The 27,705-nt window shown below is 38.6% G+C and overlaps 6 protein-coding genes across 8 annotated transcripts; 1 reads left to right on the plus strand and 5 right to left on the minus strand.

Annotated features, from left to right (window-relative positions):
• Window positions 1-895: 895 nt before the first annotated feature.
• On the minus strand, window positions 896-4,609 carry LOC116019978 (probable protein phosphatase 2C 6). Its single transcript, XM_031260399.1, has 5 exons — window positions 4,061-4,609; window positions 2,716-3,093; window positions 2,271-2,388; window positions 1,947-2,170; window positions 896-1,748 (listed from the first exon to the last, which is right to left on the minus strand). Exons 1-5 carry the CDS (start codon window positions 4,358-4,360, stop codon window positions 1,209-1,211), a joined length of 1,560 nt encoding a protein of 519 aa, XP_031116259.1. The 5' UTR covers window positions 4,361-4,609; the 3' UTR covers window positions 896-1,208.
• Window positions 4,610-6,705: 2,096 nt separating this feature from the next.
• Window positions 6,706-8,356, plus strand: LOC116019506 (release factor glutamine methyltransferase). Its single transcript, XM_031259743.1, has 3 exons — window positions 6,706-7,675; window positions 7,795-8,040; window positions 8,123-8,356. Exons 1-3 carry the CDS (start codon window positions 6,920-6,922, stop codon window positions 8,255-8,257), a joined length of 1,137 nt encoding a protein of 378 aa, XP_031115603.1. The 5' UTR covers window positions 6,706-6,919; the 3' UTR covers window positions 8,258-8,356.
• Window positions 8,357-8,509: 153 nt separating this feature from the next.
• Window positions 8,510-13,419, minus strand: LOC116019505. Its single transcript, XM_031259742.1, has 9 exons — window positions 12,321-13,419; window positions 11,316-11,445; window positions 10,328-10,827; window positions 10,086-10,166; window positions 9,866-9,964; window positions 9,636-9,749; window positions 9,453-9,536; window positions 9,238-9,309; window positions 8,510-9,145 (listed from the first exon to the last, which is right to left on the minus strand). Exons 1-9 carry the CDS (start codon window positions 12,639-12,641, stop codon window positions 8,879-8,881), a joined length of 1,668 nt encoding a protein of 555 aa, XP_031115602.1. The 5' UTR covers window positions 12,642-13,419; the 3' UTR covers window positions 8,510-8,878.
• A 2,005-nt stretch (window positions 13,420-15,424) lies between these two features.
• Window positions 15,425-19,566, minus strand: LOC116018730 (DNA repair protein recA homolog 1, chloroplastic). 2 transcript variants are annotated; one of them, XM_031258701.1, is made up of 12 exons: window positions 19,275-19,566; window positions 19,055-19,146; window positions 18,678-18,753; window positions 18,274-18,336; window positions 17,785-17,914; window positions 17,614-17,699; window positions 17,395-17,520; window positions 17,187-17,291; window positions 17,027-17,083; window positions 16,548-16,610; window positions 16,324-16,473; window positions 15,425-15,917 (listed from the first exon to the last, which is right to left on the minus strand). In XM_031258701.1, exons 1-12 carry the CDS (start codon window positions 19,500-19,502, stop codon window positions 15,810-15,812), a joined length of 1,284 nt encoding a protein of 427 aa, XP_031114561.1. In that variant the 5' UTR covers window positions 19,503-19,566; the 3' UTR covers window positions 15,425-15,809. The 2 variants fall into 2 exon arrangements, with proteins under 2 accessions (XP_031114561.1, XP_031114562.1); XM_031258702.1 differs by lacking the exon at window positions 17,027-17,083.
• Window positions 19,567-22,322: 2,756 nt separating this feature from the next.
• On the minus strand, window positions 22,323-24,860 carry LOC116020107 (uncharacterized serine-rich protein C215.13-like). Its single transcript, XM_031260591.1, has 2 exons — window positions 24,747-24,860; window positions 22,323-23,883 (listed from the first exon to the last, which is right to left on the minus strand). Exon 2 carries the CDS (start codon window positions 23,850-23,852, stop codon window positions 22,581-22,583), a length of 1,272 nt encoding a protein of 423 aa, XP_031116451.1. The 5' UTR covers window positions 23,853-23,883; window positions 24,747-24,860; the 3' UTR covers window positions 22,323-22,580.
• Window positions 24,861-25,025: 165 nt separating this feature from the next.
• On the minus strand, window positions 25,026-27,222 carry LOC116020108. 2 transcript variants are annotated; one of them, XM_031260592.1, is made up of 4 exons: window positions 26,897-27,222; window positions 26,459-26,635; window positions 25,543-25,594; window positions 25,026-25,298 (listed from the first exon to the last, which is right to left on the minus strand). In XM_031260592.1, the coding sequence occupies exons 1-3, from the start codon at window positions 27,120-27,122 to the stop codon at window positions 25,560-25,562; spliced, it is 438 nt and encodes a 145-aa protein (XP_031116452.1). In that variant the 5' UTR covers window positions 27,123-27,222; the 3' UTR covers window positions 25,026-25,298; window positions 25,543-25,559. The 2 variants fall into 2 exon arrangements, with proteins under 2 accessions (XP_031116452.1, XP_031116453.1); XM_031260593.1 differs by having other exon boundaries at window positions 26,483-26,635; window positions 26,897-27,219.
• Between the last annotated feature and the right edge of the window lie 483 nt (window positions 27,223-27,705).

A 27,705-nucleotide genomic window follows, 5' to 3' on the forward strand; every position in this document is an offset into this window, starting at 1 on the left:
GAAAAGACTTCATCTCAATTCTCAAGATACTAGTCCAACTATCTGTTCCTTAATTCCTCTTATTACTTATTTCAGTTGAGTTTCCTAAGCCCATTGTTAACACAACTCTACTGGTTGTAACCAATTAATTTAACTCCCACAAAACCAATAGATCAACTTACCAAATGAAATTATAAATTAAATATTCATGATCAACTAACTCCAAAATCTATGAGTTCGTAAGTCAAAAGCTAAATTTCATTCTTGTATGTAATAATTCATAAATTATACAGGAGCAGTAAATCACATTAAAAAGATTTCGTGCAAATTGAAGGACTCAACTAAAACAATGTTTGACAAAAATCAAACACATAATTTAATCTTTACGTACGAGACGGGACGAGAATCATGATATAACTACTTAATTGGAAATTGGATGATAGAGTTTGTGTGTAGTGTGAAAGAGGGAGGGAGGTAGCAAGTAGCAAGGGGCACTGTCCTTTTGCTTTATTAGTTGGAGTGCAAGCAACAAAAAGCTGCAAACTCAGCTTGGATTTTGCTTCCTTCACATGTGGTGGGGGATGATTTGACATGCTTAAAAGTCCACCCTTTTTGCCATATCGAGAATCTTTTTTGCTGTTCTTCATCTCAACTTACCATGAATCTTAATCTCCATCATTTCCCTCCCTCCCCTCCCCTCCATTCCATTATTATTCTCTCATCTGCACACCCTCTACTCAATACTACTGCTTCAACTTGGATTGCATTTTCATGTTATTTATGATTTCTAATATGGATCTAAGAAGTGAAATCTCCAGCAATCAAAGTCCAGATTGGGCCTTAACAATAAGCTCCTGATTAGGTTGTTCAAATCTACTCTTAATTTCCAGATTCTAGATAGTGATGGCAAAAAGGGTTAGAGTAACAACCAAATTTCAGCAGTGAATACAAAATTTCCCTACCAAAATGCACTCAAAAGCTATTAGTTCTGGCACACTCAACTATTAGCAGCCAAAAGATTTTACAAATGATACATGAGCATCAACTAGTAGTGTATTCCCTATCCAAGTCTTTTACAACTAGTTGAAGCCATCTCTCCCTCTCCTATCACTTTCATTTCATTTACACAACTTTGGAGAAAGATGGCGACATGGTGTGACTCACATAAAGGGATAATAAGTGTGTGACTTCGAGTGACCACACTGCTCGATATCAGGCTTCTGCAAGTCTCACAACCATTTTCTCCAACTAGCTGACCTCTTATCGCCGCCAGACAAGAACCTAGGAATACTAAGTAGACTATTGACCCGAGTAATACCTTCAAGAGCTGACCATTCCTCATCGTCTGCAGTTGAGAGACACTCCGCTAGGCTTTTCTTGGATTGCTCGGGACTTTTATCCTTGGGGAGGGTCTCCTCAACGACTGGCTCTATCTCACTGCTCTCTCTGATAGTACCCGAGTGTTCAAGAACACAGCTATCAGAAACCGAAACATCACCGATGTTTGATTTCTCAGTGCCAACATCTGCAGTCTGAATCTCCTCTCCATCTTTTTTAGTCAAATTGTCCTGAGGCTGTACAACAGCCTCAACAGTGGATAATTGCTTCAAAAAGAGACACACAACAGCACAATCGTCATTCTTTGATGTGGGGTATTTGAGCCTCCATGCTCTAGTAGCACAGTCAATAAGAGCTCTGGAAGCTGAGGCAGGACTAGGAGCAGAGGCCACAATATCCACAACTTCCTTATTAGAAAGAACATCCCATACCTGCATAAAAATAAGATACAAAATTCAGGCAAAGCGCATTCAAGGTAGAAGACAAACTGGGAAGCTATGTATTTGTTGTGAGAGAAAGGTATAGTAGGGAGATGGAAATATAAGAAGAGCCATAAATTACAGTAATATGGAGATTACAAACAAAGAAAAAAATCATAACAGCAAGTACATGATGTTGAAGAAAGATACCCCATCAGTTGCAAGAACAACAAACTCATCTCTCTCAGTTATGCGGTGGTAATATACATCTGGGACAGAAATTAAACCAAAATCCTTAAGACAGAAGTCACCAAATGCTCTGGCCATTGCCAGGCCAGGTGAATCACTATTGGGTAACCACACACGCGCAACCTCTGGCTCATCTTGCAACGCAAAAACCCTTCCTTTGTATTTCTGGATCCTAGCAGCTTCTCCTGAAACAAAGAATAAAATTGAATTGTAGGCAATTACACAGTAAGAGTCTCCTGAGAATTTAAATTTATATGGACCAAGATTTAAGATAAAGAGAGAGACTTGGAAGATTAGGCTTCAAATCTATCGTCAGTTGAACAGCCATCAATGAGTCATCTCTATCTCTTGTTGCCAGTATAGCTCTTGAGTCACCAACATTTCCAACTATGATATCTTGTCCCTAAGAAAAAGGAAAAGGAAAAAATTGATTGCTATTCTTCTTATCACATATGGCATTAGCCAAATAAAATCAGCTCAATTCATATTTCCTGACTTAACAAAATGAGGTAGCTCAAGGACATGACCCTATCCTTTCAATCAAAATACAGTTACATACATACACATACTCAGAATGCTCAAAAATAAATGACTAACTACAAAAGATCTGTTTCTCTTCTATTTACTTCACAAAAATATAACAAAATTATCTCGCCCCTGTACCTTTATTTTACTTCAGTATCCAGGTAACTGGTAAAAGTTTATTAAAATAGTATGCCTTAACAATTACCTGCACCACCAAGGCAACAGCAGTTGTCCCACTACAGAAACAGTCAATTGTGGGGTGCAATTTGAGTTCCTTATCCATAGACTTGAATGCCTTTAATATTGACTGCTTAAGTGGTAGATACATTTCAGGGAATTTCTCATTGTTCTCAGCTTCTGTTGATTCACACAAATCATCATCCACGAATTCATCAACTTGAGAGTTTCCATTGGTGTCCCCATTCTCACTGGCAGAGGTTCGATCAGTGGTAGACTTGGCTTCCCACTCCGCATTCAACAATAGTGGAAGAGTATCTCGAACCTTCCTTGCTACCAAATGGCCATAAGGCCCATGTCCATCAAATACTCCACAAAAGATTGTCCCGGTTCTCGAACAGAAATTCTATTGTAGAAACATTCCAATCAAGTCATAAACTGACGCAATAAACAAAACAAATTGATTAATTTTTTTGACATTTGACATAACAAATAAAAACCATGTGCAAAGACTTTCTTATCTTGATACTCAGGTTACCTAGCCAAAAGTCAGGATGTCCTAACTTAAATACTTCATCAAACATTTACTTTCAGTTCAAGATTCAAAAAGCGTTACAACTGAAAATAGGCAATTTAGGATCATACAGAAGTATGAACTATGAAGCACCTGACAATTGAAAACAAACGAAACCAAATTACTTGTGAGCAAGTACTATGGGCTAATATAAATTATGTAACAGGAAAAGGATTGGACCATTATCATTTTAAAATCATTGGTTGACTATTCAATTCAGCAGACAAAGGTCAACTACTCCCCAGGTTAGTTCTTCATAACCAAAAAAAAACTAGTTCATTATGCATATTTTTTATACAATATATTCAACCATGCTATTAGATCACATTAGGAATAAGCTAAGACATATGAGAGGCATGACAACATGCTTGAATACACAAATAAGAAAATGAATTTGAAGCACACAATTGAAGTTTCCTGAAAAAGTATGTGATCGGTCACCATGATCCTCCCTCCCTCCCTCCCCAACAACACACACACCAAAAAATGAAGCATAGATAGACCCATGAAAAATCTTTGAAATTTCGTTCAGGTCAAGATCTAAGCAATTTGAGTCACGTAGTCAACCCATGTGCCAAGTACAGTACAAGCAGAGAATAAAAATATATAGCAGTACATATTGGAATAGGCTTACTTGAGTTAAAATTAGCAGTACATATTGGAACAGGCTTACTTGAGTTCAAATTTGAACAGCATATCCACATTGCTATTTTGGGAAGAAACTTATTTCAATCAAGATTCAATTTTTATTACTCTAACAGACAGACATATGACGCCAATTCTGAGAAAAGTGACGAACCTCCCAAACGATCATAGCGTCCTGATTGGTTCCTTTCTTTCCTTGCTGAGTAAACAAGCTGGCAACTGCGCTTGAGCCATTGGCGAACAGCCTCCCCGGAATCTGATGCAAAGCACGCTCCTTTATTCCTCCGCCGATCAGTCCGCTTCCCGGGCCGCCGGCGCCGCCATTTAGCTTGCTAAAAAATGAGCTGAAATCGCCACTTACGCTGCCTATCACGGACTTTCTGCCACTCTCATTTTTGCTGTCCCGCTCCTTGTCGCTTCCCTTGCTCTTTCCCGAAGAATAGCAAATACCCATCTCAGTTCAAATTCAAATCCTTCCCCTTTCAACTTTTTTATACTTGAAAATATTCAAAAATCAGAGCAAGAGACAAATTTTGGAGCTGAAACAAAAATGGAATCAAACAAGTGCTGGAGAGCAAAGGGAAGAGCTAGAGAAGGAAGTAAACGTTATGATTAAACCCTAGAGATCACTGTAAGAGAAAATGGTACTGTAGAGGGAGGGAGAGAGAGAGAGAGAGAGAGAGAAACTGCTAAAATGAAAATTCAGATGAGAGTCCGAGTAGGTATAAGCCTTTATGATTGTTTTCTAAATATTATCATTTTTTATTAAAATTATTTTTGAGGGCTTAAGATGGTCGGGTCAGGCTGATGTGAATGCCATTTCCCAATCAATAATTCAATATGTCGGAATTTTGACTTTGGACTTATCCTATTTATTTACTGTTAAACTTTACATGTTAATATTAACCTAATATTGAGCTGCTTGAAAATTTAATAAAATTTAAAATTTAATGCTAAATAACGAGTGCCAATTAAGCTCAAGGTGAGAAGTATATGGCCGAATTGTTGAAGAGGATGGACTATATTATGTGTAATGCTAGAGTGTGAGTGCACTCACGCAAATATAATTGGTGCAATTAATAATTAACACTTAAGCTGAGTGTAATTATACAATTAAAAGGTACGTATTTTAGATATGTGTAACTGTGTAAAGTGTAGATTAATTTGATCATATACAAATATAGAAATTGGGTTTGTGGTGGAGTCAAATAAAAAAAGCTATCATCATCAAAATGACCTCCAAAAAAGTTCACAGTAAATGCAACAAAAAGCAGTCAACTCAATTTGAAAACGACACGCAAACCACTTGAAACCGCCGATGCCCAACCACACCATCTGTTTTATACGTACGTTTCCACCACCATTCGTAATTACTATTTATGTAAATCTCAACATTTTTTATTACGAAAATAATAAAGTCTCGCCCACACAGATTTAATTCACTAGTTCAGTAATTGTAATCATAGTTTGGGTGTATAAATATTGCCAATCTACTGAACCCATCATTTCCATGTGAGAGTGTAAATCGGGTGCCACTAGGTCTTTGTTGAAAATGGAGTTTAAAAGTAAAGCAAAATAAAAGGATGGGGGAATTAAAGAAAGACAAATTTTAAGGTTAAAATAATAATGTGATGTTAAGTGTACAAGGACATTAAGACATGAAGCACGGTGAACAAGGGAAAAAACAAAGCAACATAGTGGAGCTGTGGAACAGCTATAGTATGACAACAAGAAAGTGGCATGCAATGGCCAATTAATTAATTAAACATAACATCATTGATAATATAATTAATAATTATTAATCACAGCAGACGCATCTTCAGCAATCCGCAACGTGACAACTCTTCCACTCATTCCTTTAACTGCCAACTCTTTTTTGTGAATTACCTGCAATATAATATCACTCTTTTTTTTGTTCTTAATTAAAAAAAAAAACATATTCTGGTTTTTTAAAGTAAATTATATATTTTAGTAATCTTGGCTCTCACGTCTTGACAGGGTATCCTCTGGAGTCTGGAGATTGCCGGAAAATGAGGGAATCCAATGTTATTATCCTTCAAGTGCATGCCTGATGCCTTCTTCAATTCACAACATGCTATTAAAGTATTAATGTTAACTAGCATTAAAAATAATTAATGATTCAAGATATAAGAAAGTGATATATCGCATTTCCAATACATGTTGCTGATTAAATAACCCTATTGTTATGTTAATGATAGTCTAGTGACACGAAGTGATTATTCCAAATAGGAGGTAAAAGAGTTCGAGCTTCCGTGGAAACAATATTACGGCGTAATAATACTCAAAAAGAACTCTAGATGATAAATATATACAAAATTTACTATATTCTTAAAGAATAAGACTTCAAAGTGGGCCGAAGTTCGCGGACTAACCTACCTCCGCCCCATAGTAGGGCTGATTAGGGCTACAAAAGATTCGGCCCGCAGCCTGTACGGGTTCGAGTTAGTCGCATGAGTTGTGAGCTAGACCCTATATAGACCAGCCAACCCGCGTGGGGCAAGCTAAAGTTGCATGAACTCTTGCCCATGAACATGATGGGCCAACATGTAAAGTCCGTCAAAAATTAAGTTCGCAGTGAGATGAACCAGCTGGCTTTGATAGTGCTAGTAAATAATAATGCATAAAGTAATATCATCGTGTAAATTGGAAAATAATACACATAACGAGACAAGATATCCTTTAGAATAGCGAGGGAATCCGATGTTATGTTTGGAAGAAGTAGTGGCGGATCCGACGTTGGGTCCTGCAAATCTTGTTGTTCAACTAACCACGAAAGCTTATACATAAATTTCGATGACGACAAAGTCAAGCAGGCTGCTTGAAGAATCTATGTTTTACTTTTACGCAGTAAAATTTTCCAAAATTCAGCTCAGGAATCTTGTCGGATAGTAAAGTTGACCCATAGATCTAAAAGATTAGTTAATTTTCAAAGTTAGGTCGGCATTATTAGCAGAAAAAAGTCAGTGACAGCAAGCAATCAAGCGAGAGAGAGATGAGGCTGCGGATGGGCTTCGCACGTGCGTCGCCTCTCGCTTCAATTCTCCGCCTTACCTTCTTCCAACCAAATCAATGGCGACAAGAATCAGTTTTCCCGCCTTTATTTCTTCGCTTGAATCCGCGCAGGCGAATTTCGTGTTCCGTTGTTTCGTGTTCACAAACGCCGCTGTATCTGAGGCCGGCAGCTTTCAGAGCCACCGTGTCAGAGCTGAAAAAATGGCATCTTTGGGCCGAAACCCTAGCTTCCTCCGTGGGCTCGACGTTCTTGGACCTGGACAACGGCCCAGACTCCACACTCTTGCTCAGAGAGCTCAATTGGCTGATTGAAGATGCGATTGAAAACCCCAAATCACTCTCATCCAATACAGATAATTACGGGGATGCCACTCCTGTGTCACTAAGGGCATGTTTGGATGATCTCTATTTGATGTGGAAGCAGAGGGTAGAAGAAAGGAGGCCATTTCAGTATGTGGTTGGGTGTGAACACTGGAGAGACTTGGTATTGGGTGTTCAAGAAGGTGTGTTGATTCCCAGGCCTGAAACTGAGCTGATTGTGGATTTGGTGGATGATGTGCTCAAGGAAGATGAACATTTGAGGGAAGGATTATGGACTGATTTGGGTACTGGAAGTGGGGCTCTTGCTATTGGGATTGCTAGGGTTTTGGGGCCTTCTGGAATGGTTGTTGCCATTGACTTGAGCCCAGTTGCTGTTGCAGTTGCTTCTGCAAATGTGCAGAGGTATAACTTGCAGGTTAGTGAAGTTCAGTGGGTGTGAAAACAACAAAAAATATTAAAAAGTTTAGTACTTTGTATATTTAGGGCTGTGTTTCTTGATATCAAAGATAAGGGACATGTATGTTTGTGTATCAGGATAGAGTCAAAGTAAAGGAAGGATCTTGGTTTGAGCCACTTAAGGATGAAGGAAGAGAATTGGCTGGGTTGGTAAGCAATCCACCATACATTCCAAGTGAACATATTAGTGGTTTACAAGCTGAAGTTGCTAAGCATGAACCAAAACTTGCATTGGATGGCGGCTCGAATGGCTTAGATGACCTTCTGCATCTCTGCAAGGGAGCTGCTTCTGTATTGAAACCGGGCGGCTTCTTTGCATTCGAGGTAGAGCAGTTTAGTCCTGGAATAGTTGATTCCTTGTGTTTTTTTGCTACATAGTCTTACATTGTTCCGTGTGTTTATGCAGACAAATGGTGAGGAACAGAGTAAATTTCTTGCTGGTTACATGGAAACAGAAAGTAAAGGAGTCTTCTCCAATGTTAAGATTATATCTGATTTTGGTGGTATCCAGAGATTTGTTACAGGATTCAAAGCAAGATGATCTGATCTGTTGCAAATTGTAGACAAGACATGTGTACTTCATATTAAAGAGTTTTGCAATAGTGACTCAAATCGAATTTGGATTAGTTTCACAATGAAAGAATACTACTTTAAAAATAGTCAATAGTATAATGTAAGTTTAGAAAAGGTCCAATACCATTAGCATTCCAATGTTCTTTTCAAGAATTCAAAGCAATTCTACTCAAGATTGGGATAAAGAGGAATGCATGCAATTTGAAATGTAGCAGCACTATTCGCGAATTTTTCAACTTTTGGAAACAATTATTATGCCTGAATGGATAGTACAAGCTTAGAAATGGGGATCATAGTCCATAGGTGTAGACTAGAAACCACAAAACTCTGCAGCTAAAGAAAGGCTGCGAGAAAACCCGATGTTATTTACAATGGACCAGGTAAAACAAGTTGTTTATACTTCATTCAGTCATCCCAGTCATTTTCATCTTCATTTTGATGAGATTCTCTGGCAGTGTCAAGAAGCTGGCAACTAGAGATTTTTCGTCATCCCCGCTTTCTTTCCCTTTTGATTACAGTAGCTGTTGCAGAGCATGATAGATCTACTCAGACTACTGTTACCAATTGAAGCCACAGATGTGAATGTGAGTTATGAGAATCGCCTCCATTGCTTCTTTCCTTTCATCTGATTCAATTTGAAGGGACTCCAAGTCTTTCTGCGCTTGGGGGTCTCGCAAAAAAGTCCAGATGCTACTGCTTGCTGGAGCCACAGCTCGAATTCTTCATCTTCATCTGTCATCTCAGCATCCAGATCCCATGGGTATCGGCTTGAATTGGATCTCTGGGTTGATTTCTCCAATCCAACCATGTTGACATGGAAGCTTGGGCGATGCGTATTTGGTCTGCAAGCCATTCCCTGCAGAATAAAAGAGCACTTTTAACTTATTAGCATTAAATTCACTAGCTGTTCAAAAGTTGATAGCAGGAAGACTTCAGTGGCAGATTGACCTGGCATATGGCCCATTCTGAGACATCAAATATCTTGCTCTCTGCACAAACAAAAGCCCGTGGTATTTCCACCTGCACAGCCACAGCAAGGATAGTAGCAAGGTCAAATTGTAAATAATTAACATTTTGTTGCAAAATCTATTTTTATGATACATCATAAATAGCAATGCCAAGAAAATGAAAAAAAAAAAATTAAAATATTTCAATAAGAATACCTTTTGAGGTCGATCAAAGGCCAATGACCCTCTGTATTCTACCCATCCATCTCCATCTTTGGCTTGATGATACTGACAGCAATCCTGCACCCATGTAGCTCTAATTAGTAATTAGTAACAAGCTCAGCGAGGGAAGAGGCACCGTGGATAATTATACAAAATGTGGGTTAGAGGAAGTTCGACCTGACACCATCTGGCCTTGGCCTTTGTCCTATTGGTGCAAACCCAAATGTGTGAATTGCCACATTTTGTGCACTGTATACGCCTAGATTCTTCAGAGCAGTAATCAGAAGTGTCCTGCACGACTTATATAAGTTAATTATGCAATTTCATGGCTGATTTTTCACTTTTAGAGAAAGACAATATGATTGAAACAAAACAGTCCATCAAATGGATATTACTGGATCTTGTACCTGATGAGAAGACCCTGCTGATTTATGCATGACAGTCTTAGCCTCTTCTTTCCTGAGTTGCTCATCATAGTCCCTCTTCTTAACAGCATCGGAAAGAACCTGAAAACCACCATGTAATTCTAAGCACCAGGGAAGTTGCTACAAACTTCCATTTCAAAAATTAAAAAGGTAGTGCCGTAGTGGCAATGCACTAATATTAAATCGGTACTGAAACAATTACCTCATAGGCAGACTGAAGTTTCTTGAATGACTCACTTGCAAGTGGGCTTCCCATATTTTTATCAGGGTGCACAAGCATGGCCTAAAAGCATAATTAGCAGGAAAATAAGTACCGCAAAACTACATGCAGATATTGAGTAAATTTGCAAGATTTCCTAGGAAAAAAATGCACACAGAGGAATATCAGAAGTGAACTAAAAATAAGGATACTTCGTTTTCATACACAAAATGATAGTAGTGTACCTTTTTCCGATATTCCTTTTTCAAAAGGAGAGTGTCAATTTTCTTGTGGCGAGAAAATCCTACTGCTTCATAGTGATCAGCACTGCTTATAATCCGCTTCATCTCAGCTAATGAATTTGTGTCTTCTCTGGCAACTTGCTTGGCAGGAGGCTCCTTCGGCTTGTTCACTAATGTAGTAGTAATAGCAGGTTGGCTGGATGATTTGCATGAATGCACCTTTTCAGTGTCATCGCTAGGAACAGAAGATTCATAATCGGTAGAGAAGTCTTCCTCTGTGAATGCATCAGGTTCAATATCCTGCTCAAAATGGGTGCTTTGACTGCTTTCACTCAAGTTGTCACACCAATGAAGCAAGTAGTTAAGTATGCCGTTTGAGAGGAATGCAAGGTTAATAGAGATGATAACTCCATGCCACCCAACTCGAACTTTAACACAGTAAATAGAATATACAGCTGCCATCAGAACCACCAGCCTTGCATGATTTAACGAAAATAGATAACCTGTATGAAAAGAATCTAGAGTGAAAAGAATGCGGCAAGCAAGTAAAGAACTTGGACCATACTAATTTATAACAATTGGCACCATAAAATGGGAAATTCGATCGCAGTTTTAGTTGACAGCTCAGGTCAAGGGAAGAGATCCAAATGCATCTAGAACCTACATGCTTCCAACACATTGATTTAGGCCCAAAAGTACGTTAGGCCTTTTTATTGTGTGTGCTCGTAATCAGACCCCCAAAGACTCGTGCTCCAACACATAATAGCCATACTTCCATAGTCCTTTATATGGTTCTTTTAAGGAGCATCTCTATTGGTTTTTCCTCCATCAACTAGCAAGGTCACCCATATTTTATGAGATAGACCTTTCCTCCATATATTGAAAGGATTTATGTTTGAGATTCATGTTTTAAGCATATACATACATGCATGTATTGATAAGTCAGACACATATACATCTGTAGTAATATGATGCAAGAAAAGAATCATACCTCCAACTATAAACAGTGCACCAGTTATCCAAAAGTTTGCATACATCCACAAAATTAAAATAGAAAATAGGCCTACGATAAAAAGTCCAGAAGTATAGCCTAAATACTGAATAGCAGCCCCAGCGGCTCCCTGAAAAGCAAGCCAAATAACACGTTATTAAGGTTAACTTACCGCACTGCATAATACTAAAAAAAAACATAAAAGCAATTCACTACAAATTCAGTGGAAAATAAGAAAAGCATAGATTAGATAGCAAGGTTTTTAAGAAAAGAGATGACAGGAACAAACTTGTTGTATGAACGGGGAGAAACATTAGAATACCAAATTACTAAAGCAAATTTAGACCATATTCAACTTATTAAGTACTTAAATCTTTAATCATTTCCTTTGTTCTTAACAGTGGCTGAAGGCTCACATCGAACATGGGCCCAAAGAGCAGGGCCAGCCAGAGTGGGAGGACTTCATGGATTCTAAGGATTATACAAATGAAAAGAGAAATTCAATATGACTAGTTGGCTCCTCCTGTTCTCAAAGAAAGCTTGATACTGACCCACCAGATGGGTATGTGAGTGAGCATTGACTCTAGAATTTGAAGCAATGTAGGAAGGAGGTGCTGCACTGAACCAAGAGAGAGATGGAGGTTTACGACAAGAATCACAACGGGTTCGTCTCTTTTGCCGAGTATGAACCTCCCACTTGGGTGCAAAAATTGGGCGAGTTGAATTAGTAGGGTTGATCAATCTAGTTGAATGTTTCAAATGAAGATTGTTTACCATCTGCATTGCTTCAATTCACTGCAATGGTTGTTTGCTTACTTACAAGTTTGATTGTTTTTGGGAAAATAGTGCTTTAGATTTGTTGGATAAACCAGTTCATTCATGATTAATATGACATGTAGCATAAGAAACAAGAATAGGCAAATTGATGATATGAATGTAGATCTTACCATTTTTAAGAAAACAAAACAAATGAAAAAGACAGTAGTTAAGAACATAGTGGCATACCATACTAAGAAGCACATAAACCAGGCATGACATTGACGTTAAACTCAGAAAGCAACTCCACATAATAAGGAGTAATGCTGCAGATCCAAGCCCAACAAACGACCGAAATCCCTGAACAATACAATCCTTCCAGCAACTTATCAAGATCAATACAGCCTTTGCCAATCTCACACAACAGTAACAGACCATCGGCCAATGTCTCTCTATAAAAATCACGATTTTGTCCCTTAAACAGCTTGCAGTCGTTCTTACAACAGAGTAACAATCCTTCTTTGACTGCACCCACATCCATGCCTGCTTGAACAACCCAATATCCTCCATCACTAATAAACAACTAAAGTCAGCAAAAATCACTTCAGTTCTGTAAATTCTGGAAAAAGAAACAGCAAATATCCACTGATCAACAACCCGCTATCGATACCCATCATGTTGATCCCGGAAAATTCTAAATCTCCATTGCTGTAAATTGATGGCGCCAAGCAAACCCATACTAGGACAAATGCAAATCAATCTTCTAATCTCAGAAATAGAAATGCCCCCGTATTTGAGCAAAAGAATACAGAAGCAAGACTCACATTGGCTAGCAACAAAGCGGCAAAAATAAACGAGTAAGAGATCCGGGAGATTCCATCTTCACGGAGTTAAAGTTGCAGCATTTAATGAGCAACAAAACACACACACAGAGCTACAGAAGTGAGTAATTTGCTTCACCCATACGTCTCTGGAAAAGCACTTTTTCCACTCCAAAAATCACAAGTTCCCCGCTTTAGGCAAGACTACATCTTGCGCCAACACAATTGCCGAACCCAACCCCAAATCCGAGAAATATGGATTCGCACCCAAACACACACACAAGTGTAAAGATGGGAATACTTGCTCCCAAGTTGTAATCTTGAGATCTTTTTGACCCCTGGTTTTTCTGCTTTCCTTTTTCTTACTGCGGGTAGACGAAACCCTAAGCACCTCAGCTAGGCTTTTTTTTATGAGGAGGCTTGTGAAAAAGCCAGTAACATAAGGTTAAAAAGTTGGAAAAAGAGAAAAAAAGGAATAATGTTGAGAGAGAAAGCGAGAGTGAAATTTGGGGATATATCATTCACGGTAGTTTTATCTTAATAATAAAAATGGAGGTGTAATGATGGATGTCGGGACCCATTTTCCTCTGCTTTCCTTTTCCTTTGGTTATCCACTATCTCTACTTGATGCTGTTGCTGTGTTTTTCTTTATATTAATTATCCAAATGTAGTTAGTACAGTATCGCTGCTCACGCCTCCATTTATTGCTTTCAATTTCTTCTTATTGCCATCTAAAACCATTGTTATTGAATACTCCCCAGTCCCCAATTTGTCAAGAAATTATTTAAATTTGTAATTTCTGCGAAACATCGTTATTGCTATTTGAATGCGTATTTTGAAAATAACCAATTCAAGATGTTAACTATCTGACCAATTTAATTAGATTGTCTAAATATATTGTCTGAAAAAACTTCAATTATAAATTATTGGAACCAATTTGTTATGATACATGTGATGATCTGATAATTAATTTCACAAAATTGGGTGGAACCCCATCCAACTCACTCACATTCCTTGGCCGCATGCCGACACAACTTTGAGATTAAACTAAACATGAAAGAACCAAAATCTGCCAATAATTTCGCATTAATGTCTAGTACATGTGTTTATGAAATGCCACTTATGCATTAATTAATAATAGTAGTGTCTAGTGGTGCAAAATCAGTGAACACGGTACAGTTGTATGTAAACTAACACATTAAATCTTGCCTCTAACATGCTGCATCCACATTAATTACATGTTGGCATTCAATTGTCAATGAGCACTAAAACATTAATTAAAAAACCCCCAACAGATCATTGCTCATTAGCTACTTCTCTCCGATTTCAATTTTAAGTAATTGTTATTACAAGTGTGACCATTCAAGGTAGTTAACAACATCCTTAAGAGCATCCATATCAATGAAGTTATTTCACGGTATTTGAGGAGTTTTTGTAAGTGTGATTAAGAGAGAGAAAATGTGGGGAAAGAAAAAAATAATAATAATTAAACATAAGTGTCAGGCGCGTGCACTACACGCGCTCGCATGGGCTGCTGCTGTGCGCATGCCATGTGCAATTAAAACTCAATGTCAGTAAATTACTGTAGCATGAACCGTTGCTTGCAGATGAACCAATACTATTCTCTCTCTTGCTTTGTTGGCATATTTCTGACATAATCCCAAGAATAAACCATTGATAAGGATGCTCTAATTAAGATACTAAATGTTAAAAGAAAGAAAATAAGCTAATAAAGTGATGTGGTCCGGAATCTTTGTTATTAACTCGCTTGAAAATGATGGTATTATAAGGAGATTATAGTACGTGCCAAAAATTTGGGTTCAAATAATTTATTTCATGAACGATTAGTAATTGTTAAGTGCTTAATAACTTTTGTATTTCTTTTGGATCTTTTCAGTATAATTATGTGCATGTGTATAGTCAATATCCATTCAGAATCAAAACTTAAATAGTCATTTACAACTGAGTAATTAACAACTTATAATAAATAGTTTAGGACCCAAAACGGAAACTGCGGGGCAAGTGTAGGCTGTTCAGGTGATGGAGCATTCATTATTTGGGGCAAGTGTTTGCTTTTGAGTTTTGGAGTGTGGTGTCAAATTATGTGATCATTTCCATTTTGACCATAAATCATAATGTTATGTTTAATTAATAGATGTAAAAACCGAAACCAATCCGGGAGTTGAAGTGGACCACCATTACTATTTATTACGATACAGATGGAAGAGCGTACAGGGCGGGCATGCAGTTTGATAACTATCAACGTCGTAGCCAGAAGCAGTCCACGTGTCAACGTGGAAATCACCAGTTCCAGGCTGCCTTCACCCACAATACTACAAAGCCATTGCTATTCAAGAAAGGTGCCAGTAATTGAGAGGGAGGAGAATAAGAAGAAAAATGACATGGCAAGCTGCACAGCTACTGAAGCCTTGTGCATTCATTCAGACCATATCAATTCAAAAAGTAGTGTACAGTTAGTTCTATATTTATATTTATCTATAAATACCAACATCATATTAAAAAAAAATAGTATTACAATTTAAAATATCACATGACATTATAAAACTCAAATGCTTTGGATTACAACAGATTTGAATGTTGCAAAGATCAGATCATACAATGATTTGCTTTCTTCTACAAAATAGACCCATAATTTGTTCAGATCATCAAGACAAGAAAACCATCTCAAAGCAATCAATCCCCTTTCCACCTCCATCTTCTTCTCCCTCCCTGCCAATTTAGTTAGTACACAAAAAGCCTACCCTGAACAAAATGCTGAAGTGAATTTCTTTTTCAATGTCAACTCGTTTTGACTAAAGCACATTCTTGTCTGAAGATTTTTATCTCCTACTTGCTCTGGATGCTCACTCCATCAGTCACAACCTCGGACCAGCCAAACCAGAACATTTCATTCTTTTCACTGCATCTCTTCAAATATATCTTCATCTTGATGCAGTGGCAGCGAGTGCTTCAGGAAAGAAGAGCCTACTTGCCCAGATCCTTCTACCACTGATGATCGAACAATCTACACATGCAAATCAATATTATCAGTTTACTTATCCCCAAATATTCTGATTATTTTGCATAATCAGCACCACCTAATTTTTTTATTATTATTGTGTATATACCACAAAATCTTCTAGACTGATTAATGCACGCACAATGTGATTATAGATGTATATATATTCGTTTGCAACCTAATATTGAAAGTAAGTAAAGCCAGAAAGAAAGGTTTTTATATCTTCTTGTGCAAAATCTTCAAAAGTTGTTAAACTGTTGGAAAACTTTCTTTACTGTATTATCCATCCTCTATGTTATCAGGTCAGACTAATTTCTGTCCTGCAGCCTAGCCTAGCTTTATTCAGTTTCAGTCAAAAACTGTGTTGAGACACTTAAAAACTTGCAAAATTTTTGGAGAGAGGAGCATTTACCTTCTCTATTTCCTCAGAAAGAAGTGGGTTTTCTCTCAAGTACTGCAATGTCTTGTCTCTACCCTGTCCCAACCTATGCTCACCATAACTATACCACGAACCCTTCTTTGACACAATATCCATCACATCAGCACAATCCAGTATGCAACCCTACAAAATGACTCAAGATTAGCGTGGGAGAGAGAAATTGAGATTAAATAGAGACATTGTCCTTCCATACAAACCAGCTTGTTCACTCCCTCTCCAAAAGTAATTTCAAACTCTGCTTGCTTGTATGGCCTTGACACCTGGTGTACATTAACCGCAAACTCTCAATATTCCTAACAAGATAGTATATTCAGAGAATTTCAAAACATATTGCATCACCATGATTACAGAAATTAAGATGGAAATTACATATAAAAACATGCTGATGTTTGGCTATTTGATAACTTAAAAGCTAAGCTTATTTATTTATATTGGCTGGAGGGAATTCTTATACCGGAGTTATATTTTTTATGTAAGCTCAGGTCTCAATGAATCAACTGTTTGTGGCACAAAAAATTTAGTAAGCAATATTTTCTTTGATAAGCTCTAATTGAAAATATTGTAAAACATCAACTTGTATGTATAATCCAGTACACAAGATTGAGTGAGAGAAAGCAAGGCACCAAAATGCCAATAGCAATATGCTTCCCTGTTAGGAAATATGAATAAAGTTTACCTTACTCTTTTGAACTCTTACACGCACCCTCAATCCGACTTCTTCATCTCCTTTGGCCTTAAAACACAATTAATACCAAATAACAAAATGTTTAACCCAAAACTTTGAACAACTAATAATAGAGGGTTATATTAATCAAATCAGTAAGCGATGCACTTACAGACTTTATCTTCCCAATAGGACGGATTTCAAGTCGGACTGATGCAAAAAACTTCAATGCAATTCCTCCACTAGTGACTTCAGGGTTTCCATAGTAGACGCCTATCTGATTAAACCAAATGGAGGAGTATTATTACAGTCTGTAATAAAAAATGCCCAAATTATGAAAAGGTCATCCCCATGCATGAACTGAAGCCTAATTATGGTACCTTGTACCGTATTTGATTTAGAAATATAAGCGTACATCCAGCTTTGGAAGCATTGCCTGACATTTTACGTAAAGCTTGACTCATAAGCCGTGCTTGCAAACCCATTTGCTGCATTCCGATTTCTCCCTATGCAAGTAAACATAAATTACATACAACAAACATCAAGATCAGCAGATGAGCTTGTTCCTAGAAATCAAGAAAAATAAGGATGTGGCATACTTCAATTTCAGCACGTGGAGTGAGAGCTGAGACTGAATCTATGCATATAAGATCCACAGCACCTGATCTACACATGCGATCCGCAACTGAGACAATAAAAGGGTTTGTAATTTAACAAGATATACCACAAATTGATGAGAACACTGCTGCCAAAATTGGGGAAACATTTACTTTCAAGAGCCATCTCCCCATTATCAGGTTGGCAGACAATCAAATTCTCAACATCGACTCCCAGAGCTTTTGAGTATGCTGGATCAAATGCATGCTCAGCATCAACAAGCATAGCATTTCCTCCTAGTTTCTGCATAAACAACATTGACAAGTGAAAAATCTTTGCAGCACACTAAAGCATATCATTAACCAATTCGATAGAGAGACAATGCAATGGTATGTGTGGCACCTCAGTAGATTATCGTCATCTTTTATCCCTGTTCTTTCCTGTTTGTTTCTCAATGATTTTTTCCCCTAAATATATCTTCCTACACCATATTATTTACACAAATACTCATCCCCCCTTTCCTCCAATCCAAGCCCAACATCCATTTGAGAGTTGGGAGGGGCCAGGGGGAAGGCAGTGTTTGTGGAGACACTCTATTGTATAGGAAACTTCCTGCAGAAGTGTATCTGTTATAATGAAATAAAATGAAATACATACTGGACCTGCACTTCTGCAATAGCATGGAGCGCTAGGGTGGTCTTTCCACTACTTTCTGGCCCATATATCTGAAATGAAACAAAAAGCATAAATGATTAAGCCAATAGTCATGCTTCAAATGATACTGTGTTCACCTCAAAGTGTACAAATGTATCAGCATTATATAAGCTTTATTAATTTGTGTAGGCTTCGTGCAACAGTAATGCAACAGCCGTAACTGTGGGTTTTGGTCCTACCGTGTGTTGAAGGTGTGCATGTGATTTAGAATGTTAAAGCCATGAATATAGCTTATTGAATTGAAGCATCAATGGTAATGGTTATGGAAACAGAGTAAAGAAGTCTTGTAAAATACATGAGCATTCATCCAAAGAACCAAAAGGGAAAGGATGAGAGGTAATGAAAGATAAACCTCAACAATTCTCCCTTTGGGAATGCCACCACCTAAAGCAAAGTCCAAAGTCAGAATGCCACTTGGAAAAGTCTCACTGCAGAATGAAAAATATGGAAACAAGTGTAAAAACAATAATGGAATAGTTATGACTTATGAGGAGACAAGCATAAAGCATCTGAATGTACAGAAGACAGTCAGAGGATCCTAAATTAGGGAGTATTTTATGTTCTACGGTGTCACTTTAAATTGTGAAATATTGGAGGGCTTCCAGTGTGCAATACCAAAAATATGCAGCTATATACTAATAAATTTCAATTGATTTCTGGTTTCAATTGTAGCAAACATGTGTTATGTATGTGGTCGTCTAAGCTAATAGAAATTAGAAAAACACATACACTAGAGCTCCACCAGCGCTTCCCAGTCGTGTAACACTTCCTTTGCCAAAGGAGCTGTTTATATCATTCATTGCTGCTTCCAGTGCTTTTTGCTGAAACAATTCTTCAAATGGTAAAGGCAAACGAAAAAAAAAAAAAAACTTATGACTGAAATAACGAACCATACTACTTCAGTAGATACATATAGAAGAAGTAGGGAGAAGCAAAAAATAAAACAAACCCGGTCAATGAAACGAGGGTCGGAATCAGAGGGGAGAAGTCCATTGATTTTAGCATCGAATTCCGAGCGAACCCTAATCTTTGGTTTCGCTTTGGCGGAGTAGCGGCGTGGCAGAGAACAGACTTCCGTACGAAGACGTTGAACTGAAGGAGCACAGCTCGGCGAGTGATGATAATAATCAAGTTTGGAGTAGAAGTAATGGGAAGTTAACTGCGAAATCAAACTCATTTTCTACTATGTTATGTTAGTTAGTACTCAAACACCATTGGTGAGCGTTCCCAGTAGAAGCTATGCAGACGCCTCCTAAGCGCAAAGAAGAAGATACATCATACATGGCTGATTTTTTTGAGTATGTATTTGGGCCCATATTTCTTGGAAAGGTAGCCCAACCCAATAGCATTAGAAATTCGTTGTTTCAGGCCCAATTTTATTAGGCATCTTAATGTATCATCCGGCTGGGCTTATTTCGAGACACTTATTGTGTCCACATGACTGCGTGAATCATAAATAAAAAGTATATTATTTTATATATTATCAAATAATGTACATTCAGTACAAACAATGTGTGCATTTTTTTTAATGTATATGGTGAATTGGATTGGGCAATGTGTGCATTTTTTTTTAATGTATGTGGTGAATTGGATTGGGTGTGTGATGATGAGATTGAAATAGGAATCTGAAGGTGTGAGCAGAGTGAGTTACTATTTTGGATAAAGGGTTGGTGTACAGAAGTAGAGGAAAATTGAATGGAATAGGAATAGGAATAGGGTTGAATTTGTCGGATAATGTGAGGGATACTGTGCGTCCAGCTTAAAAGCAATGGGACGGTGGGACACCAATCTGTTAGCGTCACAATCTCACCTTTTTCATTATCGCTGCTCCGAGAGAGCGAACCACACAAAACAACAAAAATGCCGTACAGTCAAGCGCAGCTATATGGTTTCTGCGACCACGACTACGACTACAACTAATACCCCCGGCCCCGGACTCGCAACCCCGGGGCGGCAGGCAGGGATGAAGCAACGTAACGGCTAAAATGTTAGTTGTTTAAATTTGGCGTGAGAACAACGTGGGGGAAAGGGGTTAGCTGCTGTGCTGGTGGCTGGTGCAGTTACGTTGCAAGATCGAGTTAGTAATGGTGGGGTGGCCGGTGGAGGAATCTGATGAGAGAGAGAAAGAGAGAGAGGACAGTTCACGAGTCACGTTTTTCAATCTTTTTTCAGCTGGCCCTGACCTGAGGATTCTTTACTAGTATATTCTGAATAATTTTTTTTATTTTTTTTTGTTTTTTAATATAAAAGAATATAATTGAAACCATAAAATGATGTACAGCTTTATTAATTAATTGTATTGTATATGAGAGAGTATGATAGCAGATTTTTTGAAGAAGTAACAGAGAAGTAATAATAAAAAAGGAAGGCAAGTGTGATGGAGAAAGAGTCAATTAACGACAGTTCACTGTGGAATGCCCACACAATAATAAACAATATATGCATTTGCACAGTCACCGAGCATGCATTGCATTGCATGAATTCAAGGAAAGGCTCCACTGTGCGAGCCATCATATCATGCATGTGCCCCCAACGGATACTTACTCCCTTAATTTAATCATTACCCATCTAACCACTCTTTTGTTTTTACTAATTGAGATTTAAAATTTACTCCGTATTACGGACTACATTTTTTTGGCGATCTAGGCTAGCCTAGCCCTTCCTCTCTCTCCTCGGAGTATCTTCAATTCAATTCTGAATTCTGATGGATGGAGTTCAGTACATCTCCCTTCCATCTTCTGATTCACGTACGCTGCCTTCCATACTATACAGAACAACAAAGAAATTTGCAAATCCAAGCCCAGAGAGACACGGTAAATATGGTTGCTGCCACACCGAATGAGATGAATAATAACCTACTCCGTAGAAGCTAGCTCAGACAATAGTATTGTTATCAAAATAGAAGGCGGACGGACAATCCAAAATATGGGGGGGACCATATTTCGTCGTCACACTAGAAGCAGACCTGCCTGGATTCATCCGCCCATTCATCCCCACCCAGTCACACCCTATAGTAACGATAAAAAAAAAAAAAAAAAAAAAGTGTAGGAGGAAGCTAGCTAGTGTTCCTTCACACCTACTACACTCTACACTCTAACACTACACTAGTAATTTCGCATTTTTCTTTAATATAAATAACCTGTTGTTGCGCTTTTCCCTTGACGTCAAATCAAACACCAGTGTTGTAGCAGCGCGACAGCTAAGCCATCACAAATTCTGCAGCGACCTTAACCTGCCTGGGTACGCCACCCCACACCCCCATAGACAACGACAACTGAAGCACTACTTTGTTGATATATATATTATTAACAACTCACCCCACCCCTCCTGCGCCCAACTCACAGCTCAGGGATCACACATGGGATACCTTTATTACCAATGTTTTTTACACCTCCCCCTATGGGACTCTATCAGTAATACCACCCAAAAACTACTGTATATAAATATTACTCCCTAGCCTTTAATTTAAGCAAGAATATAAAAAACTTCTTAGTGCTTGGCCTCTCTCTCTCTCAATAGTATAGTATGCTGCATTCTGAAATGTTATAATAAAAAGCATAAATTAAGGAAAATGGGATGGGATCAGACTGACGGGGAAAAGAAGAGCATAGTTGGCAGAGTCTGACGAAGAATTCAAAATCGGGTCATCATTCCCAAAAATAAAATAAAATGGCGCAATAAAGAAAAAACCAATAATTGAAGAAAAAAATACTAGTAAAAGGAGCAGCACAGCAATATCATATTAGCAAAGTACATACAAACAAGCAAATGCATGCCATGTTCCCCTACAGATGCAGCTGTTGCTATAACATCAAATAAATTTCAGTCACGACCTCCCCCCGGCGCGTCCGCCCACATCTCACTTCAGTTTCACATCATGCTATTATGCATCCACTTTATGGAAAGGTGGGTGGGGGAGGGAATCAGAGATTCGCATGGCTTTCTGGTAAAGCAAGTTAGGAAGAACATGATGATGATGATGGCGATATTCACAAAATGCCGACGGGAAAATAAAATTAATCACTTCATTTCAACATAAACATTAGCATAGGCCAACGAAAAAAAGGGGCGGCGGAAATCTACCTATATACATGATTTCAGTCTAGAAAAAGGAAAATATTCAACACCGAATACAACACTCAACATCTAATCTAAGAGTTAAAAAAGGCAGAAGCAATGTGGGAAATATTTTTTTTCTTCTTTTTGCTAAAAAAGTTGAGATCGAATTACCGTACTCTTGTACGAAAACTTATCATCATTCTTTGATACGATCAGTCCGGTGCTTGGCGATACTCTGGTGGGCTTTGCTTCCACCGCCATTTCCACTACTAGAGCTACCGGATTCCTTCTTCGGTTGCGAAGAAGAAAATAAAGGGAATCCAAAAACACCAGACTTGGAAGAGCCCCTGAGTGAACAAACAGGAACGTTCAGAACCGGAGTGACCCGAACGTTTGCCGAGTAAGACCGCTCCATTCCTCTGTGCTTGTATCTGGGACCACCGTTGAAACTGCTTGGACTACTTGAGCTTCTCTCCAAGCTGTGAAAAACGATTTTCCCGGATGAGTTCATGCGTGGACTATCGACAGAGACACCACGGACTACTGTCGTCGAGGTAGTAGCTTCCGCTGCTCTCCGCATTGGACTTCGGCCCACTCGCGAGGCGGCGGCGGTGGGATTCTCGGATGACAACGCCCTCGGCTTCACCACACGAACTCGAGGAGGATTGATATTTTGACTTGCATTGCGAGTGTGACCATTTGGTTTCTCGGAATCGAGGGAGAGACGGGGGAGATCGTCGTGCTCGTGCCCGGAAGAAGACGAAGACAGTGATAACCTGGAGGAAACCGATACCGACTCGTTGTCCGAGTCCTTTAGCAAAGGCTGGCTGAGCGACGCATCAATAGATGTGTGCAGAGACTTTGAACTGCGGTGTAGGAAATTTTTCAGAGATTTATGGCCGTTGTTGGCCTGCAAGGAGGATGTCTTCTGAGTATCCTGCTTTGCATTGCTGTTCTGGTAGAGTTTCTTCAGTCCTAGAAGCTCCTTCCACCGACTGGAACACCTAGGTGCCTTTGGAGAGAAGAGGTATGGATCCGTACCGCAAATCTCATTTCTGATTCGCAGTTTCGGCGTATCCGGCGATCTAACCTCCATAGACGTTGGCATGGCTGCAGACGTCGCCACCGGGCGGATCATTGAAAGCTGCAGCGGCACGAGCTTTCCGTCAGAGAAGAGCTCGTCCGCCGGAAGCATAATGACCGGATCGTCGAGGCGGAACTCGAAATCTCCCACATCCTTGGCGGAAACATCGGGATCTGAGTCCTGGAGCTTATCGTCGGCACACTTGTCCGGCAACAGAGAAGAATGGTTAGGTCCGGCAGTGTTTGTGGACTCCGACTCCGCCGGAAACTCCCGACTGTATGAAACTCGGGGACTCAACCAACCATAGGACTGGTACTTAGGCGGAGGACAGTCGAGAAAGGATTCCGGCGACATTCCAATGGTGTTGACGCAGGCGGACGCCATGTTTGGCTCTCATTCAACTTCTTGTTATCGGCTGAAAAGCAAGACAATGAATGGCAGACTAATAAACAAGATATGAAAGGGAATCTCAATCGCCTTGAAAATGCAGAGATATATTATAAATATAGTATGTATGTGCAGTATTGTCACGGCGAGCTAGGGTTTGAAGGAGCCTAGCGTTGAGTAGTTACGCTAACGGAGTGTGGCGCATTACGAGGAGAGGAGCACATAGATATTAGATAGGGACAACAGTACAGTACGGTGGGCCCACTGTTTACAACGAATTGTATATTGACGCGTGGCGGCTTGGTCAAGGCGATGTGACTGGGTATTGTGGAATGGAAAATTCTTTGGCGCCAAACAGTAGAGCGGAATAGTTTTAGTTTTGGTAATGTGATGGGGATTAATAGTTTTTAAAAAATGGCAACAAATAAATACTCCGTACTAACTCCTCCTTCCTCCTCCTTTTTTTTTTTTTTTTTTTTTTTTTTTTAAATAATAATAATAACCTTTACAAGTTAAAATTCTCTTCAAGAAAATATATCTAATTTTGGAGTATACGACTATTTAAGGCAGCCTATAGTACAATAATTTTCAACATACAATACAAGCAGACCACTTTTAATTCTCAAATGCATGGAACTCACTTTATCTAAAACCATATTTAAAGCATTTAATTTTTGATTGAAGTTGTCAACTGATTGTGTGTTTGTTCTTAGACTATAGTTCCCACCCAAGTCCCAAACCTTTTGATAACATTTTTCACTTTAGGCCCACGTTGAGTCCACCCGACAACAACCCAAAAGAAGCACAAAAAGGAGAGGGGTGTTGACTAATGATTTTGCATATTAGAAAGACAAGAGAGGGACAAAATGAGTCCAAGATAAAAACACCCACCCGGCAGGAGACAAAATGAGTGAAGCCGATGCATTTGAGAGTTCTATCTTCACATATAGGAGAATGAGAAAGAATGGGAAACATTCACGGGATATATAGTGAATATATCAATCCACCCTGAGATTTAAGAAGAGAAATGAGCCATCGATTCAACAAAATAAATATGCACTCGATAAGCTAGCATTGGACTTGCCTGTCCCAGTGTTAAGACACTTCTACCAGATATATGGCAATACGCTGTGTGCAGCTCCTCTAGACAAGAATAATAAGAGGCGATTATTTAGAGAAGTAAGGACAGATTCTACATTGGGGGGGTTCGATAATAAAATGAGAAATCAAAGTGATTGAACAATAACCAGTTTCATGTCAAGCAACAATGACAATCATGCACTATCATGTTGAATGTTGGGAATTACACATACAGCACACAAGTCAGCATCATAATTATTCACAATCCTTTTGCCCAACCACATTAGCAACTCTAGTCTCTAGGACAAGCACAAGCAAGCAGGTGAGGCCAACATACCATGCAGCAAAGCAACGTCCTGAAACCTGCCAGCAGAAATGAAATTATCACAATCAAAGTAATATATTAACTGCTCCTTCAAAAGCTCTTGGCACACTCTGAACCTCATTTTCATAATTGTCTTAGACGAATAATTCATTTTATTACTATTCCTACAGAAACAAACTTTAAGGATTTTGATTCCAGTTGGCAGCAAAAATAGCTATTAAGAGTACAACAATGTGAAACAACATGATATATGTGTGTGTGTGTGTGTGAAACTGTTTTTACCTCTTCAATGACACCCCTTAATGTTGTCCACCATCTTCTCCCATCTTTTTTTCTGCAGGTTAAAAAATGTGAATTAAATTTTATCCTTATCACGAATACATTTTTAGCCTAGCCCCTAGGCAGTAGATACCAACTAAAATGCAAAAGCAAAGTGCACATATTGCATCATTGTCCAATTGTCCAAAAAAACATATCAAAGTCATATACCAAAGGAAACTTCCCTTCTAAAGTTAAACCAAATTACTGGCTATGATTCAATCTATAACAGGATACGTGATACTCCGATGAAAACAGAAGCGGATTCCTAACTCCAAAAACATCTATATATCCTTTGCAGATCTCAAATGACAATGGAGAGAATAAGATTAACATTTTCACCTATCAATGTTTTATCAGTGCTCCACCCAATTCGACAATGTTCATTTGAGGGATACAATTTATTGCTAACAAAACTACTGACCTAATCAAATTACTCTGTGATGGAAATCTCTAGATCATAGCTTCCCATATTCCAAATAATGTCAGCCAATCATCAGCTACGGGATCTATATCACAGACTAGTGATCTAAAACCCAGGTCAGTGTTATGATGTAAATTCACACACTGGTTAATGGTACATACATTCATCCAGAACTAAAACCTTTGCCATCATCTCATTATAAGCACTCATGCCTTCATGAACACCAACTCTACATCTAGTATGATAGTCATACTAAATCCCCTATCCTAGCAATTTGCACTGCCGATCTAGAAATATGAAGTATTATGTGCATATCACATTGACAGTAGTTAATGGCACTTCACATTGACAATCAACAAACTATGTTAGAATCAGGAGTATTTTTGCTGCAACTATGCATATCAACCACAGCACAATGTAGGAAACATGGGAAATGATAAGTGGATAGATGATAACCAAGAAATGCACCCTGCACCAAACCTGCTAGCAGCATCCGGTCTATATTATCGACTCGTCGTTGTATAGACTTCAAAACTGAATTTAAAGATGTGACTCTCTTTCTAACACCAGAAATCCTAGCGGCATGTTGCATAATGAAAGGCAACGGTGCATCCTCCAACAGTTTGTCAAGCTCTGCCAAAACGTATTGTCAGTTAAACAAACCCATAAGTTTTAGCAAAAGGGGTAAATAATTACAAACTGGTGAGGCAATTCGATAGAGAACTTTCAGCAGGAATTGGCATTTCAAATACTCAATTTACGACCAAGTAAAAGCACAAATGTGGCTGCTAAAAAAACCCTACTTCTTAATTCGCAATTCATTTGGCAAAACAATAGTCGAAATAAAAGCAGTAAGAAATTGCTAAGAATTCAGGCGCCATGCTGAGATTTGACCTCCGGTGAGACGATCGAGGGCGAAGGAGAGTTGATCTTGACTGCGGGAAGTGGCGTCAGCTCTGCTATCGAACTCCCTAATTACAGAGGAAATCAAGGTGGACAGGCCTATACCCATGGGAGAAGTTGAGGTATTGGTCTCATCGTCATTGCCGTCGCCGGCAACGGAAGGTATCCCGTCCTCAGTGGAGTCCGGTAGACGATTTTCAGGAACGTCATCAGACATAGTTACAGAAAGACCTAAGCTCCAAGTAAGTGAAGCAAACGTCGATTGAAACTCTAATACATATCGTTTCAGCGTCCCTCGTCCTAACGTGTCTCCTGTTTTGTGTAATTGTTTAAAACTCCTTTTTGATCCCAAAGAAAAAATGTCGTAATTCCTTTTTTTTTTATCACAGAAAAATGGTGTAATTTCGTAATTCCTTTTTTATCCCAAAAAAAATGGTGTAATTTCGAAAAATTCAGAAAAATGGTCTAATTTCCTAATTCCTTTTTTTATCCCAAACAAAAAAAAACTGCCATATATATACATACAACATTTATGGGGAAAAAATGTATCCAATCAAGGAAGTTCAGAGTAGGATAATGACCACTTTTGATATATTTGCAACAAAGGAGAGATATTTTTCCCTTGGGGGTTGGGGAATGGCTTGATAATGCAATATTGCAACCATCACAAGTTAATTGACAATGATTTAAGGTACATCCAGTCAGGATAGATTTAGAATTAGAGTATTGAACAAAATTGTTAAACCTGAAAACTGACAAATTATGGATGGGGAAGTGGCACTATGACTATGAAGAAACAA

Source organism: Ipomoea triloba, chromosome 5 (assembly GCF_003576645.1).
Source record: "Ipomoea triloba cultivar NCNSP0323 chromosome 5, ASM357664v1".
In the NCBI taxonomy this organism is placed as follows: domain Eukaryota; kingdom Viridiplantae; phylum Streptophyta; class Magnoliopsida; order Solanales; family Convolvulaceae; genus Ipomoea; species Ipomoea triloba.

Coding starts and splice junctions, on each gene's coding strand:
- LOC116020107 (XM_031260591.1), bottom strand. CDS start 23,852: ATGGCGTCCGCCTGCGTCAACACCATTGGAATGTCGCCGGAATCCTTT.
- LOC116019978 (XM_031260399.1), bottom strand. CDS start 4,360: ATGGGTATTTGCTATTCTTCGGGAAAGAGCAAGGGAAGCGACAAGGAG. Junction 2,389..2,715: donor CTGTTGCCTTGGTGGTGCAG/GTAATTGTTAAG, acceptor CCTTTTTCTTAG/GGACAAGATATCATAGTTGG. Junction 2,171..2,270: donor TTTGAAGCCTAATCTTCCAA/GTCTCTCTCTTT, acceptor TCTTTGTTTCAG/GAGAAGCTGCTAGGATCCAG.
- LOC116019505 (XM_031259742.1), bottom strand. CDS start 12,641: ATGGAGGATATTGGGTTGTTCAAGCAGGCATGGATGTGGGTGCAGTCA. Junction 11,446..12,320: donor TTTATGTGCTTCTTAGTATG/GTATGCCACTAT, acceptor CTTGCTTTTCAG/GGAGCCGCTGGGGCTGCTAT. Junction 9,310..9,452: donor CCTTTGATCGACCTCAAAAG/GTATTCTTATTG, acceptor GTGGCTGTGCAG/GTGGAAATACCACGGGCTTT.
- LOC116019506 (XM_031259743.1), top strand. CDS start 6,920: ATGAGGCTGCGGATGGGCTTCGCACGTGCGTCGCCTCTCGCTTCAATT. Junction 7,676..7,794: donor TGCAGAGGTATAACTTGCAG/GTTAGTGAAGTT, acceptor TTTGTGTATCAG/GATAGAGTCAAAGTAAAGGA. Junction 8,041..8,122: donor GCGGCTTCTTTGCATTCGAG/GTAGAGCAGTTT, acceptor GTGTTTATGCAG/ACAAATGGTGAGGAACAGAG.
- LOC116018730 (XM_031258701.1), bottom strand. CDS start 19,502: ATGAGTTTGATTTCGCAGTTAACTTCCCATTACTTCTACTCCAAACTT. Junction 17,292..17,394: donor TAAATCAAATACGGTACAAG/GTACCATAATTA, acceptor TGGTTTAATCAG/ATAGGCGTCTACTATGGAAA. Junction 16,474..16,547: donor GAGAGGGAGTGAACAAGCTG/GTTTGTATGGAA, acceptor GTCATTTTGTAG/GGTTGCATACTGGATTGTGC.
- LOC116020108 (XM_031260592.1), bottom strand. CDS start 27,122: ATGTCTGATGACGTTCCTGAAAATCGTCTACCGGACTCCACTGAGGAC. Junction 26,636..26,896: donor CCTCGATCGTCTCACCGGAG/GTCAAATCTCAG, acceptor ACGTTTTGGCAG/AGCTTGACAAACTGTTGGAG. Junction 25,595..26,458: donor GGTGCAGGGTGCATTTCTTG/GTTATCATCTAT, acceptor TTTAACCTGCAG/AAAAAAAGATGGGAGAAGAT.